Source organism: Psittacula echo (genome assembly GCF_963264785.1).
Source record: "Psittacula echo genome assembly, chromosome: 3".
NCBI classification, from domain to species: Eukaryota; Metazoa; Chordata; class Aves; order Psittaciformes; family Psittacidae; genus Psittacula; species Psittacula echo.
The window spans coordinates 119,467,800-119,480,063 of NC_137736.1; the positions used below are offsets into that span (position 1 = coordinate 119,467,800).

Genomic DNA, 12,264 nt, shown 5'->3' on the forward strand with positions numbered 1-12,264 from the left:
TGCAAAAGCTGAACATCCTTGGTGTTTTATGGGGCAACATACAGTCAAATTTCTCTTCAGTTTAGGCGACAACCCATGCAATTTATATGTATGGATAAATTCCTCCAGTTAAATTCATTAGCTATGACAGCTTGCAAGCATGAAGAAGGGGCAGCACACGTTTGAAACTATGTTTTGATGTAGACCTGAATACAGTCAGGTTGAATTACTTTGCACCTCTGACCTACAGATGCAGACAGCTGAAAAACTCTGTTTTCATGCAAATTAGATGCTGCTATAGACTACCAATCTCTCAAATTGCCATTACAACCTTTCTCAGCTGGTGGAAGTCTGGATACTCTGCAAGTAATTAGTACCAGTAATCCCCCGTGCAAATCTACCAGTAATCCCCCTGTGCAAGGTATCTACCAAATTCATCACATAACTACTTCTCAATATCATCTTGGGGAAAACAGTTTGTCTTACTTCTAAAAATAATCAGTTCATTTCTTTCCTTTGAATTACCCTTTGATTAATTTATAATATGCATGAAAAGGGAGACTAAGATGAGGAATTGCAAACTGAAAAAGCCAAGTAGCAAGACAAGAATTCCTTGAGTACACAGTTATAAAATAAACTCATCTAAATGCAGCAATTTACAGCTGCTCACCAAAAGTAATTCCAACCCCCCCAATATTAACCAAGCAAATTTACCTTTGCAAGACTGACAGCACTTTGCAGAAGAGCATGAGGAGTCTTTAATATTTTTAGAGCTTTTAAGATATATAAAAAACCTGAAAGAACAGAGAAATACAATGAAAGGAAAATTAAAGACAGCCTCTCAGTCAACAAACTCCTACACAGGTGGAGAAAAAAAATCTCAACTATATTCTCAAATGCTATCGGTCAGATTTTTGGCAGGAGAGTGATTACATGTGGGCAGAACAGCAGTTTCCATCATCATTATGTGGCCTGCAAATAGATTTTTGCATAACAAAAAAAGACCAGCCTACAGCCTAATGAATGCACTCATTAACTGTAATAGCTTTAGCTATAGATTGAAGAGGGAGAGACTTTAGAGAACGGGAAATCAGCTCAGCTGATTCCAAGATACTGCAGCATTTTCAATTTAGAAAGTAAGTGGAACTGTTTACAAAAGGGAGGGTGAGGAATCTTTTCTTGTTGGGTACATGTATCTCAGTATTTTGTCTAACCTTAGAAACAGTGATTTAGAAATGTGTGCTGAATATTCCAGGCAGTGTTCATAGAGAGTCTAAAGCTTCATTCCCCAGCTCACTGTCACTGGCTGTCACTGATCACAGTTTGTCCAGAGCCAGTAACTGGAAAGTTACTTTTGATATAGTGAGTAACTTAACGGACCTAACTAGTTGACATGTCTGTAGCTTCCTATGCTGATGTAAAAAGACAGAGCATCGTGATAGCTGTAGGGACAACATGTAACATGGTGAGGAGCCGTTTCAGGAACCTCTCTTCCTATTGCAGACTGTTGGCCGAATTAGGGAACACAGAATTTGTCTTCTGTTTGAAAATACCAAGGATTATCTTGATTATACTGAGAGTGTAATTAGGGGAATATATCTAAATCCTTTCTTTTACCCCCAAAAATGCAATAAAACAGAATCATTTTCATTTAAAGCAATTTTGAAAAGACTGTTTTAAAAGCAATAAAAACAAGCTTTTCCAGTTCAGAGAAAAAAAAAAAAAAGGCATTTTATATATTTATTATGTGCAAAATGTTATCTAGCTCTGATTGGGAGAATTTTATTCCATTTCTTTCACCCCGTGCATGTTTTCCACGAAGTTAATTTTGGCAATTCCAGCCCTGATTCTGCTCGGCACAGGTATGTGACCCCCTGCACACTCTTGCATACTCTGACTTCAGCACTGGAATTAGCTGTGTATACAGTCAAGCACACAATTAATCCTAAATCATAGGATAGTTAGAATAGTTAGAGTTGGAAACGACCTTAAGATCATCCAGTTCCAACCTCCCTGCCATGGGCAGGGACATCTCACACTAAACCATGTTACCAAAGGCTTTGTCCAACCTGGCCTTGAACACCACCAGGGATGGAGCATTCACAACTTCCTTGGGCAACCCATTCCAGTGCCTCACCACCCTTAGAGTATCTGTTCTTTGTTGATGCTCTCCACAGCAACTGCAGGGAAAGGAAAAATACAGTAACAAGAAATAAGGTAAAACACCATGAAGAGCTGAGGAAACTGTGAGGGAGGGACATTATTTTAAGTCTCTTTGAATTTTTTTCTCTAATTCATTGGGGTTTACACACTTATCATTTCCAGACATATGTCAAACCTCAACATAAACTAGCACAAACACAGAGCAGATTGGATGCCAGGAAGTCAGTGGCCTCCTGTCCTCCCTTCACCATGGCAGGGACATTTATATCAGATGGATGTTTATCCCATTTTCTGACAGCCCCAGGAGACTCCAAGCTATTCCAGTTCCTCATATTCTCTACTGTGAGGAACACCTTCTTGATGTCTAAAATGAGTCTTTCTCCCTGCAGTTTGTCATGAATGCTTACATCAACATGATAAACAAATTATGATTGTTTTGTTACAGCTTTTTATGTACCTGAAGACAGTTATAACGTCTCTCCCCTACTACTGTGTGTGGTTCTTTAGGCTATAAATCTCCAGCTAATTTGAATAAGCCTGTTTTCTATATCACCTTCCCACTTTTAGGTTGACCCTTTATCACTGTCACTAAACACTAGGTTTTCCTGTTGTGAAGTTTGATACTGAAAGCTGTCCTGGGTTCATTTCTAGTAACTTTCTCCCCGTAGTGAACTGCAGGCCAACACTTTCTTTACTCTTCCTCCCAGAATAAAGTGCTTAGAGAATTGCTTTCTGTTACTTTTGACATCCCTTGTTTGTTGCAGCTTGTTTTGTGCTTTGACCGTTTTCATTTTATTACTATCTAATGGTTTTCTTGCATGTTGACCCTTGAAAATCTGACCTTGCTTCTGCTTTTCATATATTTCCATCTTTGAGAGGGGCTCACTAATGTGTTACTGTATTTCCTATCCTTCCTCTGCATGGCATTTTTGAATTAAGTATTTTTTAATTCTTCCATTCCTCACAAAGATCTAACCTTGAGATTTTCTAGGCTTTGTGAAGTCTGCTGATTTTCCTTTTTACTCTTTTAAAAAGTCACAAATGCTGTTTTTCATGGTTGCTCTCATCCAAATTGCTTTTTGTCTTAAACTTCTCAAGCAGTCCTCACCTACTGATTAAACATCTACAGAAGAGCCTCGTCTCTCTTGTCACTGGGTACAGCCTGTATCTAAGTAGTGTCACCTAGGCTTTCTGAGAACTTGATAAACAAGCTACAGCATTCTTCTCCTACCCCTCATTATCTCCAAAGTCCTGTGCTTTGGAGAATGCTCTGTAGCAGCTCCCAAAAAGCTTTCTCCACATAATATTCCAGATTTGATGGCATTAATCAGATTCTTATCACAGGACAGACCATACACTTGTCACCTGTAAGCATGACCAGTAATGAATAGTCCTATTTCCTTCTGTGTTCTGCATCTATGAACATGTGAATGAAAACCTTGATGCCTGAGGCAAAACCTCCTTCCTACTCCATTTGCTTACTTCTCCTGAACACAGTAAATCTTTTTAATGGTATCTATTTATTTATGTGTCTAATGATCTCTTCTGAGCAATTATTCTCTCACACAAATCTGACCATGAAATTAAGGTTTTGACATTCTCTCATCTAGTTTAAGCCTGCAATAGTTCTCTGCCTTTGTCCTGTTTACAGTGATGTGCAACTCTAGTTATTTGCTAGTCTTGTAGAAGGTGCCAGTCAGCTCTGCAAATGCTTGCTATTCCTGATAAGCGATTGACATCAGTAGCATGCTCCATGTGGTTGACTATCATGCTACTTATTAAGTAGATGTGGAGCATTCTTGAGTCAGAATCCATCTTGTCTTCTTTTGGACCTTTGTGGAATTAAATGCTTAGGTCGCTGCTCACAGGGACTGACTAAATTCACCTTTTTGTAAATGTTTTTCAGGAGGGCTAGCAATTTCTTGACTGCACTATAAAAGCTCAAAGCAGCCATCACCATCATGCATATAGAATGATCTTTAAAGTCCTTAAGTGCCTTTCCAATGACATTTTCATAATAATTCAAGCATGAGCTTGCTCCTGTACTGTTCTTCACCTGAATACTCTCCTCCCTCCATGGTGATTCTTTCCAGAAGAAACAAAAATACCTCATTCAGTCAGGTGGAAATTTCTTTATAACAGATGAAGTCCTGCATTTCATCTTTCTTGGGTAGCAACAGTCTGTTGTCAGAGATTGCTTTTCCTTCCTCCCACAATCCCTGTATATTATAGGCAAAGTGGATTGAATTCAGCAAAATGGTGCCACACAGCTGGGAAGGCTCTTACTGGTGCTGGCTATTTCACATGGAAGATGGGAAAGATGGGAAAGGACAAAACACAGAAAATCCAGGAAAACACATTCAAGTTTCTCACATTTTACCATAGCAAACATAATCCTAAAAGTCTGAATCTCTGTCTTCTATGTGCATACAGTATAACAATATATATGGTCCTACAATGACAGCCCTACCTGTTCAGGTATGCTCAGCTAAAGGAGTCTGAAGACCTATTCCCTACCATTAGTATCCAGGGTTGTGGGGGAGGAATTGAACAGGGTGCTCATGATTTGTGGTCACAGTTGTGCAACCCAGTCATTTAAATAGGATCCCATCTGCCTCATCTGCCTCTACTTTTCTGTTTAGATATTTTAAAATAATTGTATGTACAATAATGATCAAAACCATCAAATTATTTTATTGAGCTTTTATTTATTCAGTAATTAATTTTGTAAATATTGGTGGCTCTGTCATGGTATTTATTGGAGCCTTTCTGTGATACAAAACTATGTTGTGATTTACTGTGAGTAAACCAGACAGACCTTTAACAAAGGAGCAGAACACTTCCTTTCTGTTTGCTGAAGGGTATTCTTCTTACTAAAATCTCTGTCACCCTGAATATCCTTCAAAAATTGGTAGCTGAGGTAATGTACACATGCAAATAAGATGTGATAACAGAGATCATTATGATAATAGCTCTTCAATTTCATCTCTTGCTCGTACTGCAACAGAAAATGCCATTTTTCCTTTTTTCCTACTTTCCGTGATTCCTTATTTGCTTTGGTGCACAAGAATCTTCGTAAATGGTATTTTTTACAATATTTTTTTTTATGCAGTATAGTTGTTATCCTATATTATCCTATATCACACCACCAGCATTTAAGGAAACCAGGCATTAGTCTGACTGCAAAGAATATAAACACAAAAGAATTGGACGAAGGAAAAACATGTCGTGATCCTGAAAGACAAATCCCCACTGTGCTGAATGTGAAGGTAATATTGAGGGCAGCCAGATCTGCACATGTCATAGGCCTCTTACCTTGTTGACAGCTTTCTAGCCTGGCAAGCTGATGAATGAGCTATGTGAATTATTGTGTACACCTGACAGATATCTCAGCAACGGGCTTTTACTGCTGGTGCTGCAGCTGTGCTTTCTTTCACAACAAGACTTCTTTATGTGCAGCTCTATCTTTAAGTCTTGGCAGGATCATTTTAAGGACGTTTGCCCAGTGGTTAAATAGCAACACCATTTATTTCTAATAATAGAATCACCTATTCACTTTGTCAGAATAAACTTGGAAAGCACAGTGTCCATGCAAGGGAGAAAAAAAATCTTGTGTAGTGATCTGGTAAGAATATCTGTGTTTCATTTAATCTGTTAGGACTCTTTCGTAATCATCACTGGAATACTGTTCACCTGGGTTTATTTTACTACCTGAGAATAAGCTGTTCTTAACCATTTGTTAACCTAAATATCATATATACCCCACTGTTAACTTAAAGAGCCATTTGTCTCACCAGCACACAGTCCTGCACTGTGTTAGTGGCGACCTATGCATCTTACCAATTCTGTTGGAGAGGGTGGGAATTATACTGGACTTCATTTGGAGCTCCTTGTCACAGCCAGTTGAACCAGTAGAATTTAACAATGGCTAATACCATTTTGAACCTTTCATGATGCATCCAGCAATGGAGTACTATGATATCGCCAGCCATTAAGAGAAGAAATACATTCTAAAGAGGGACAGGCAGGACTAGGAAAGTAACTAGGTATTTGTTTCACTGTTCCCTTCTCCTTCATCTCCACTCCCCTTACTGAGTTCAGAGGATGTCCCAGGTCTAATATCCCAAATATATCTATACTATATTGCCACTGGCATCCCATAAGTGTTGTTACTCTACTGTGGATGCAGAATTTAAGTACCACACACTACCAGTGCTTTTTCATATTCATGCAAGCCTGTGCTAAATTCCTACTCCATTTTCACTGGCCTTTAGATACTAGTTTAGCATTTGCTTTGCCACCTTGTCTGTCTGAAGCTTTGCTGTCTCTACATTGTTGTCTCACTTTGAGTACATCTTTTATATAAAGCTCCCAAATGCTATTTGTCCAATAAGGTAAGCTGAAATACTTGTTTGAATGAAAAGCAGCTCTGTTGAATTAAGAAGCCCTTCTGAAGAAAAGTTGAGAAGGGTTGTGTAATATAAAGTTATTTCTGTCTTTTTTAACAACTTATAGTTATAAAACAGTATCTGTGTTGCAAATCTATCTTGGAGCAGATAACTATTCATTAAGTATTGCTATAAATTTTATAGCACTGCTGAATTAGATCTACAAAACTGTTCCTCTGAAAAATGATAAAGAAATTAATTATAAGAAAACATTTTTTTCTAAGTTGTTTATGCAACAACTCATAAAGCTGGGATATTGACAGCACAGCTCTCATTGTCTTAAATTCTGTTCAGTTTCAAAAATAAGACGCACCACAGACAACCTATCGCTTCCTGCATTCATAAAACCTGTCAGTTTTTATGAGGATGGATAAAACTGCTTAGAATCTTGCCAAAGATTAAGATGAATGTTTCAAAGAAAAGGTTAAATTGCTCGTAAATTTAAAATACCTTCTGCGGCTTTTAGCACAAAACAACCCATAAATGGATCTAACTCTTCGTCCGGTAAATGGTGCTGGTAGAAAGTGGGGATTCTCTTGAGTGTGGTTGGGAATACTATATCTGTATTCATCCCTAATTGGATCTAAGCTAGAAGGTAAATTTAACATCAGTGCTCATCTTTCTCCTTTCGTGAATGTGTATATTACTCTTGTGCTGAGTAAATGAGTGTATTTGAAATCTGAAGCATGTTCAACACTCCCTTATTTCCATTTCAGACACTGGATATTATTTTTGCCTCTGGTAAAGTTATTATTTATTGACACTGCAGCTGTGCTAATAAGGTCACCTCCTTTCAGGTAACAGAATCAACCCAGTTTCAGTAAAAACCTGAATCCAAGACTTTCTCCTCAGAGCTCAATGAGGCTTAGTGTGATGCAGAGATGTGTTTAGAGATGGTGGGTTTCAGGATCTGTGATTTTTAACGTTGTTTCAATGGTTTGGTTGTGGATTTTGCAGTCCTGGGGTAATGGTTGGACTTCATGATATTAAAGGAGTTTTCCAACCTTGTTGATTCTATGATTCTATGAAGAATATATCATCTAAGTAGAAGGTACCAATGACAAGCCAACATAAGGAAAAGGAAAATGCTGAGTTCCAAACTTTGTTTTTAAGAAAGTTTTTTTCTTATTCTTCTTAATGATTAATGTTGTCCCTCTTCTATTTATCCCTGCAGTGATGGCTGGGCGGACAGGTACGACGTGACAGACGGGTACCAGCGTGAAGCTGTTGGTGGCATAACGATCAAGCTCCAGTCTCCTGACGTGAAATGGTTTGATGATTATTACCTTCAGCTTCGGCCAGAAACAAATCACCGAAATCCATGGTTTCAGGAATTTTGGCAGCACAGGTTCCAGTGCCGGTTGGAAGGGTTTCCTCAAGAGAACCCTAAATACAACAAGACTTGCACAAGTAAGTGAATTTATTACTCCTGCTGTATAAACCATTGTGACTAAAGGTCTGGTGCAAACAGCTCATGCTGGGCTGATGAAGCCTGGTCTGGTGGAATAGCGAATGGGATTGGAAGTAAAGAGGCTGAAACTACAATCCTTACTCTTTCCAAAATGATGACAACCACAACTTTAAAAGTATTCATATCTCTAAGGAAACAGATACTGCTTCAGTACTTAACAACTCTGTGTTTGGAAAACTTGATGCTACTCTACCACGCTTGGCATCTAAACACTTTAATACAAAATTCAGTGCTTCTTTTCTGAAAAAGGAGTAATCATATTGCTTTAGCTCACAGCAGCAATGAGAGAGTTAATAAACTAAAAGTTACATGAAGTCCATATGGTAGGGATGATTATTTGTGTACTCCAGATAGAAGACTAGCTGGTTTGAAAGATTTTGTCAGATTTTTTTTCATCCATGAGTCATTTAAGTAAATGCCATTTTAAGCTGATCTTTTTTCTTAAATTATACTGATTTTAGCACTGCCACAACATTTTGTCATTTTTACAAAACAGTGTCAAAACCTTTTTTCCCCAGAAAGATACGATGCATTTTTTCTGGGGTTTTTTGGTTTGGGGTTTTTACTTGTTTTGTTGGGGTTTTGTGTTGTTTTATTGTTGTTTTGTTTTGGAATGGTTTTTAATTATTTCCATTGATTACTCCTCATTTCATGAGATGCTAAGCAGTGCTAAGACCTTGGGCATCCTGCTGGTGCTGAGACATAAGGTGGTGTTGTGCTGGGCCCATCCACAGCTCTAAGCTGCAAGGGACCTTCCCTCCTAAAAATATCAATATATTCCACAAACCCCTAAGACCGAGAAATAGCTTTAAGTATAAAAGTTGTGGATTTATACAACACAAAACCCCACCTAAGCCCCACTTAAGACTTGTCAGTCTTTCTTTTGATTTGGACAAGTTCACAGAGGAAGTTTGTGGCTGAGGTAGCAATTGAATGTAGGAATCCCAAAACCTCAGTGTACATCTTCATCAATCAACTGACTTTTCTCCATTGTTTTCCTTCTGCTACTCTTCCAACATAGCTTGACATGTTTTATTTGCACTATTGACAGATACGGCATATTGAGCAGTAAACTTCATTGATTTCCACACAATAATGTAGACCTCTTTCCTGAGATGTCAGTATAGTGGGCATGGCTAGATATAGGCTAATGAAGACCTGGTTTTTATCACTGTGCTGTGTTAGCAACGACATTTCAACTTGATTTTTCTGGGTTTCTTTTTTTGCTTACTTTTTGCCAACATTGGTAGAATCTAATTTCTGTTTAATATGAAAGATAGAGAATTGTGAAACATAGGTGTCTAAGAGTCTTAGTCTACAATGCCTAAAATACAATTCACCAACACAAAAACATTATCTCAGGGTGCAGAGAGATCCTATTTTAGAGATGAAGTCAATCAGTCATCAATGTGAGACAATCATTAAGCTTGAATAGGTTGCTTTGGACAGCGATCACCACTAGAAGGTTTCCCACAAAGAGATCCTGAATGAGCTCAGCTCAAATAGGTTCCTAAAACCTGTGAATATCAAACACATAATATATAGATTGTTCTGATTATTTTTCCTGCAGCTTTATTGTCATATTCAGTGCTCAGCCATGATGGTTATAGTAAAAGAACAAAAACCAGATTATAATAGCTTTAATTCTTTCTTGTTGCTGTAGGACAGAAAATGTTAATTCAGTTGTGGATTTCCCCAGTTTAACAATGCTACACACAGCAATCAATTTAAACTGTCCATTTGATCAGGGTTTTCACACAGGAAGTTGTTACTCATCATGTTACTCAGTTTTGTAGTTCTGAATTTGATCTAGACCATCTGTCAAAATTTATATAAAGAAAATTCAAAGGTTGGCCAGAAAGAAAATATGCAGATTTACTTAATCACAACTTTGTGTGTCATAACTGCTAAGACACCTGTGCTGTTTTTGTCATAATATCCCAAAACTAGGCAAGGGTGTATGATAAAGTGAAAAAAATACTGAAGTAAGAAAACTTTGTACATTTACCAGCAGCAAAACCACAAATGTATTCTCTGAGAATTGTAGGATTTTGATGTTGGGAGTTTAACTTCAAAATTAACATGAATTTTTGAGACTGTCATCGTAGTTTTTGTTTCTCCTTAATTTTCTATCTTCCCTATGACTTTAAAAATCATGTCTTTATATTGATTCCAACATTCATATTTAGTTTCTTAACTTTAAGCATGTTTTGAATCTTAAATTCCTTCAGTTCAGACTTCATAACTGTAAAAGATGATACTTGCCCTCAATGGTCACAAGCATAGACTGTCCTGGCAGTTTCTGCCTGATGATGAATATACTAGTGCTACTTCAAATTTATCTTGATAAGAGAGCAGGACTGTGTCCTTTAGTTTATCAGTTTATCTCACCGAATACATTCTCTTATTCAGCAGCTGCATTAAGAAAAAAAAAGATGCTAAAAATGTTTCTCAGGATTCCAATTAGAGAGATTGAGTTTATTGAGAAGCACTGGAGAGAAATAAAAATCCATTTTTGTGCCAAAAAGCAAGCCATTCTTTACTTCTTGGGATAATGATGAAAAGATGAACATAAAGCTGATTGGTGTTGACAGATGAGGTCGATATTAAATGAAGATGTCTATAAAGAAGCAATAACCATTACTTTAGTGGAAAAAAAGAAAAAAGGAATTATTCTGCGCAACCTGGTTGCACTGCCATGAAAAAAAAAAAGAATGGTTAACAGCATAAACAACTTTTCAAACAGCAAGAAAATAAGCACAAGGAGATATAAAAGATGTCTGATTATATTATTGACTTCATGTGTGTCCCAGGTATGAATTTAATCGTTTGCTTTACTTTGCTGACCCCTGCCTCGTGTAATAGTAAGTTACATTTACCTCTGTGACAGAAAATACATGAAATCACAAGTTAATGAAGCCAGTACGGTGAATAGTGAGGTTTTATTAATTTTTTAGTTTGGGTTTTTATTTTTTTATTTGGTGGGTTTCACAATAATCAAATTCATTTTTTATATAAACTATCCAGAAACAGTGCCAAGCAGATATTATTAGGAAATGATAACCCAAAATCATTTTTTGTCCATTCATTTCTATCAAGCACTAAATAGTCTCCATCCCTTCACATATACTTAGTTCACACTGAGATGAAAATTTTAGCATCAAGCCCACTTTTCATTTGCAGTTCTGAACACACTTTTAATCCAAAAGGGTGTCGAGGCTGTTGCTAAGTACATTGATTTTCTGCCCAGCTGGAGCACTACAGAAAGTGAGAAGTTTGCAGGCTTACCTGACTTGATTTTCAGTGTAATCAGTTCTATGCCACAGGAGAGCTGCTACAAGCTACCTCTGAACACTAAGGGTCAGGCCAAAGTATTTAAAATGCATCTTTGAAAGGAGACATGTAATGGCCTCTGAACACTAGGGACTGTACAGGAATTGGATTTGGTTTCAGTCAGATATGGTTTTTGTTATTCTAAGGCCACAATTCAGTAAAGTTCATAAATAATTGTGCAAGTTGATCCAGATGAGTAACTCCACTCAATGACCATCTTCATGTCATAAAAGGCTAATCCAATCCTTTGGTATTGATTGCCTTTGGACCTTTGAAGACTGGGTGCGTACTTGCTTTCTTACAGACAAGTGTCCCCATCAGAACTCAAATTCCTAGTACCTTTTCTTGGTTTTATATAAATGTATCTTAGAGCAGAAACAAAACCCAATGGAAGCAAAGTAAGTCATGAAACTCTGACTCAACTGACAACAGTGGAAAAAGTCAAGTCTTCAAAGTCACCAGGAGCAGAAGCATATATATTACATTTACCAGTTTGTTAAATGAATCCTCTTGCCTCTGCTGCTAAGAGACCCTATTTTTCCCATGCTGTGTAAAAGCCAGAGGCACAGATGGAACAGCATTTTTTGAAGTGTTACTTAAACACACAGCAAAACCAGAATACTAATCCCAAGTATTTGTGATTTAAGTGGAAGACAAGAAAGAGCAGATAGAGGCTGATGCTGATGAAACAGTGCAACATCTTAGTTTGGCTGGTGGAGGTTACAGACAAAGTGAGGTTACACAAAAAAAAATGGTAGAGTCATCTAAAGGAACAATAGAAACAAGAATCTGAAGGAAGGTGATGGGGCATTTGTGCAGATATTTACAGCAGGGTCCTGACATTAAATTCTGCAGTTCAAAGCAGCAATG

General features: G+C 37.5%; 1 protein-coding gene across 3 annotated transcripts in view; it reads left to right on the top strand.

The window, feature by feature from the left end:
- Positions 1 to 12,264, top strand: part of GRM5 (glutamate metabotropic receptor 5) — a gene marked incomplete at both ends in the record, with an annotated part of 251,483 nt that overhangs the window by 184,372 nt on the left and 54,847 nt on the right. For all 3 annotated transcript variants that reach the window (XM_080614213.1, XM_080614211.1, XM_080614212.1), the window contains one exon: positions 7,765 to 8,000. In XM_080614213.1, the coding sequence (XP_080470339.1) occupies positions 7,765 to 8,000 (236 nt within the window). The remainder of the gene's footprint in view (positions 1 to 7,764; positions 8,001 to 12,264) is intronic.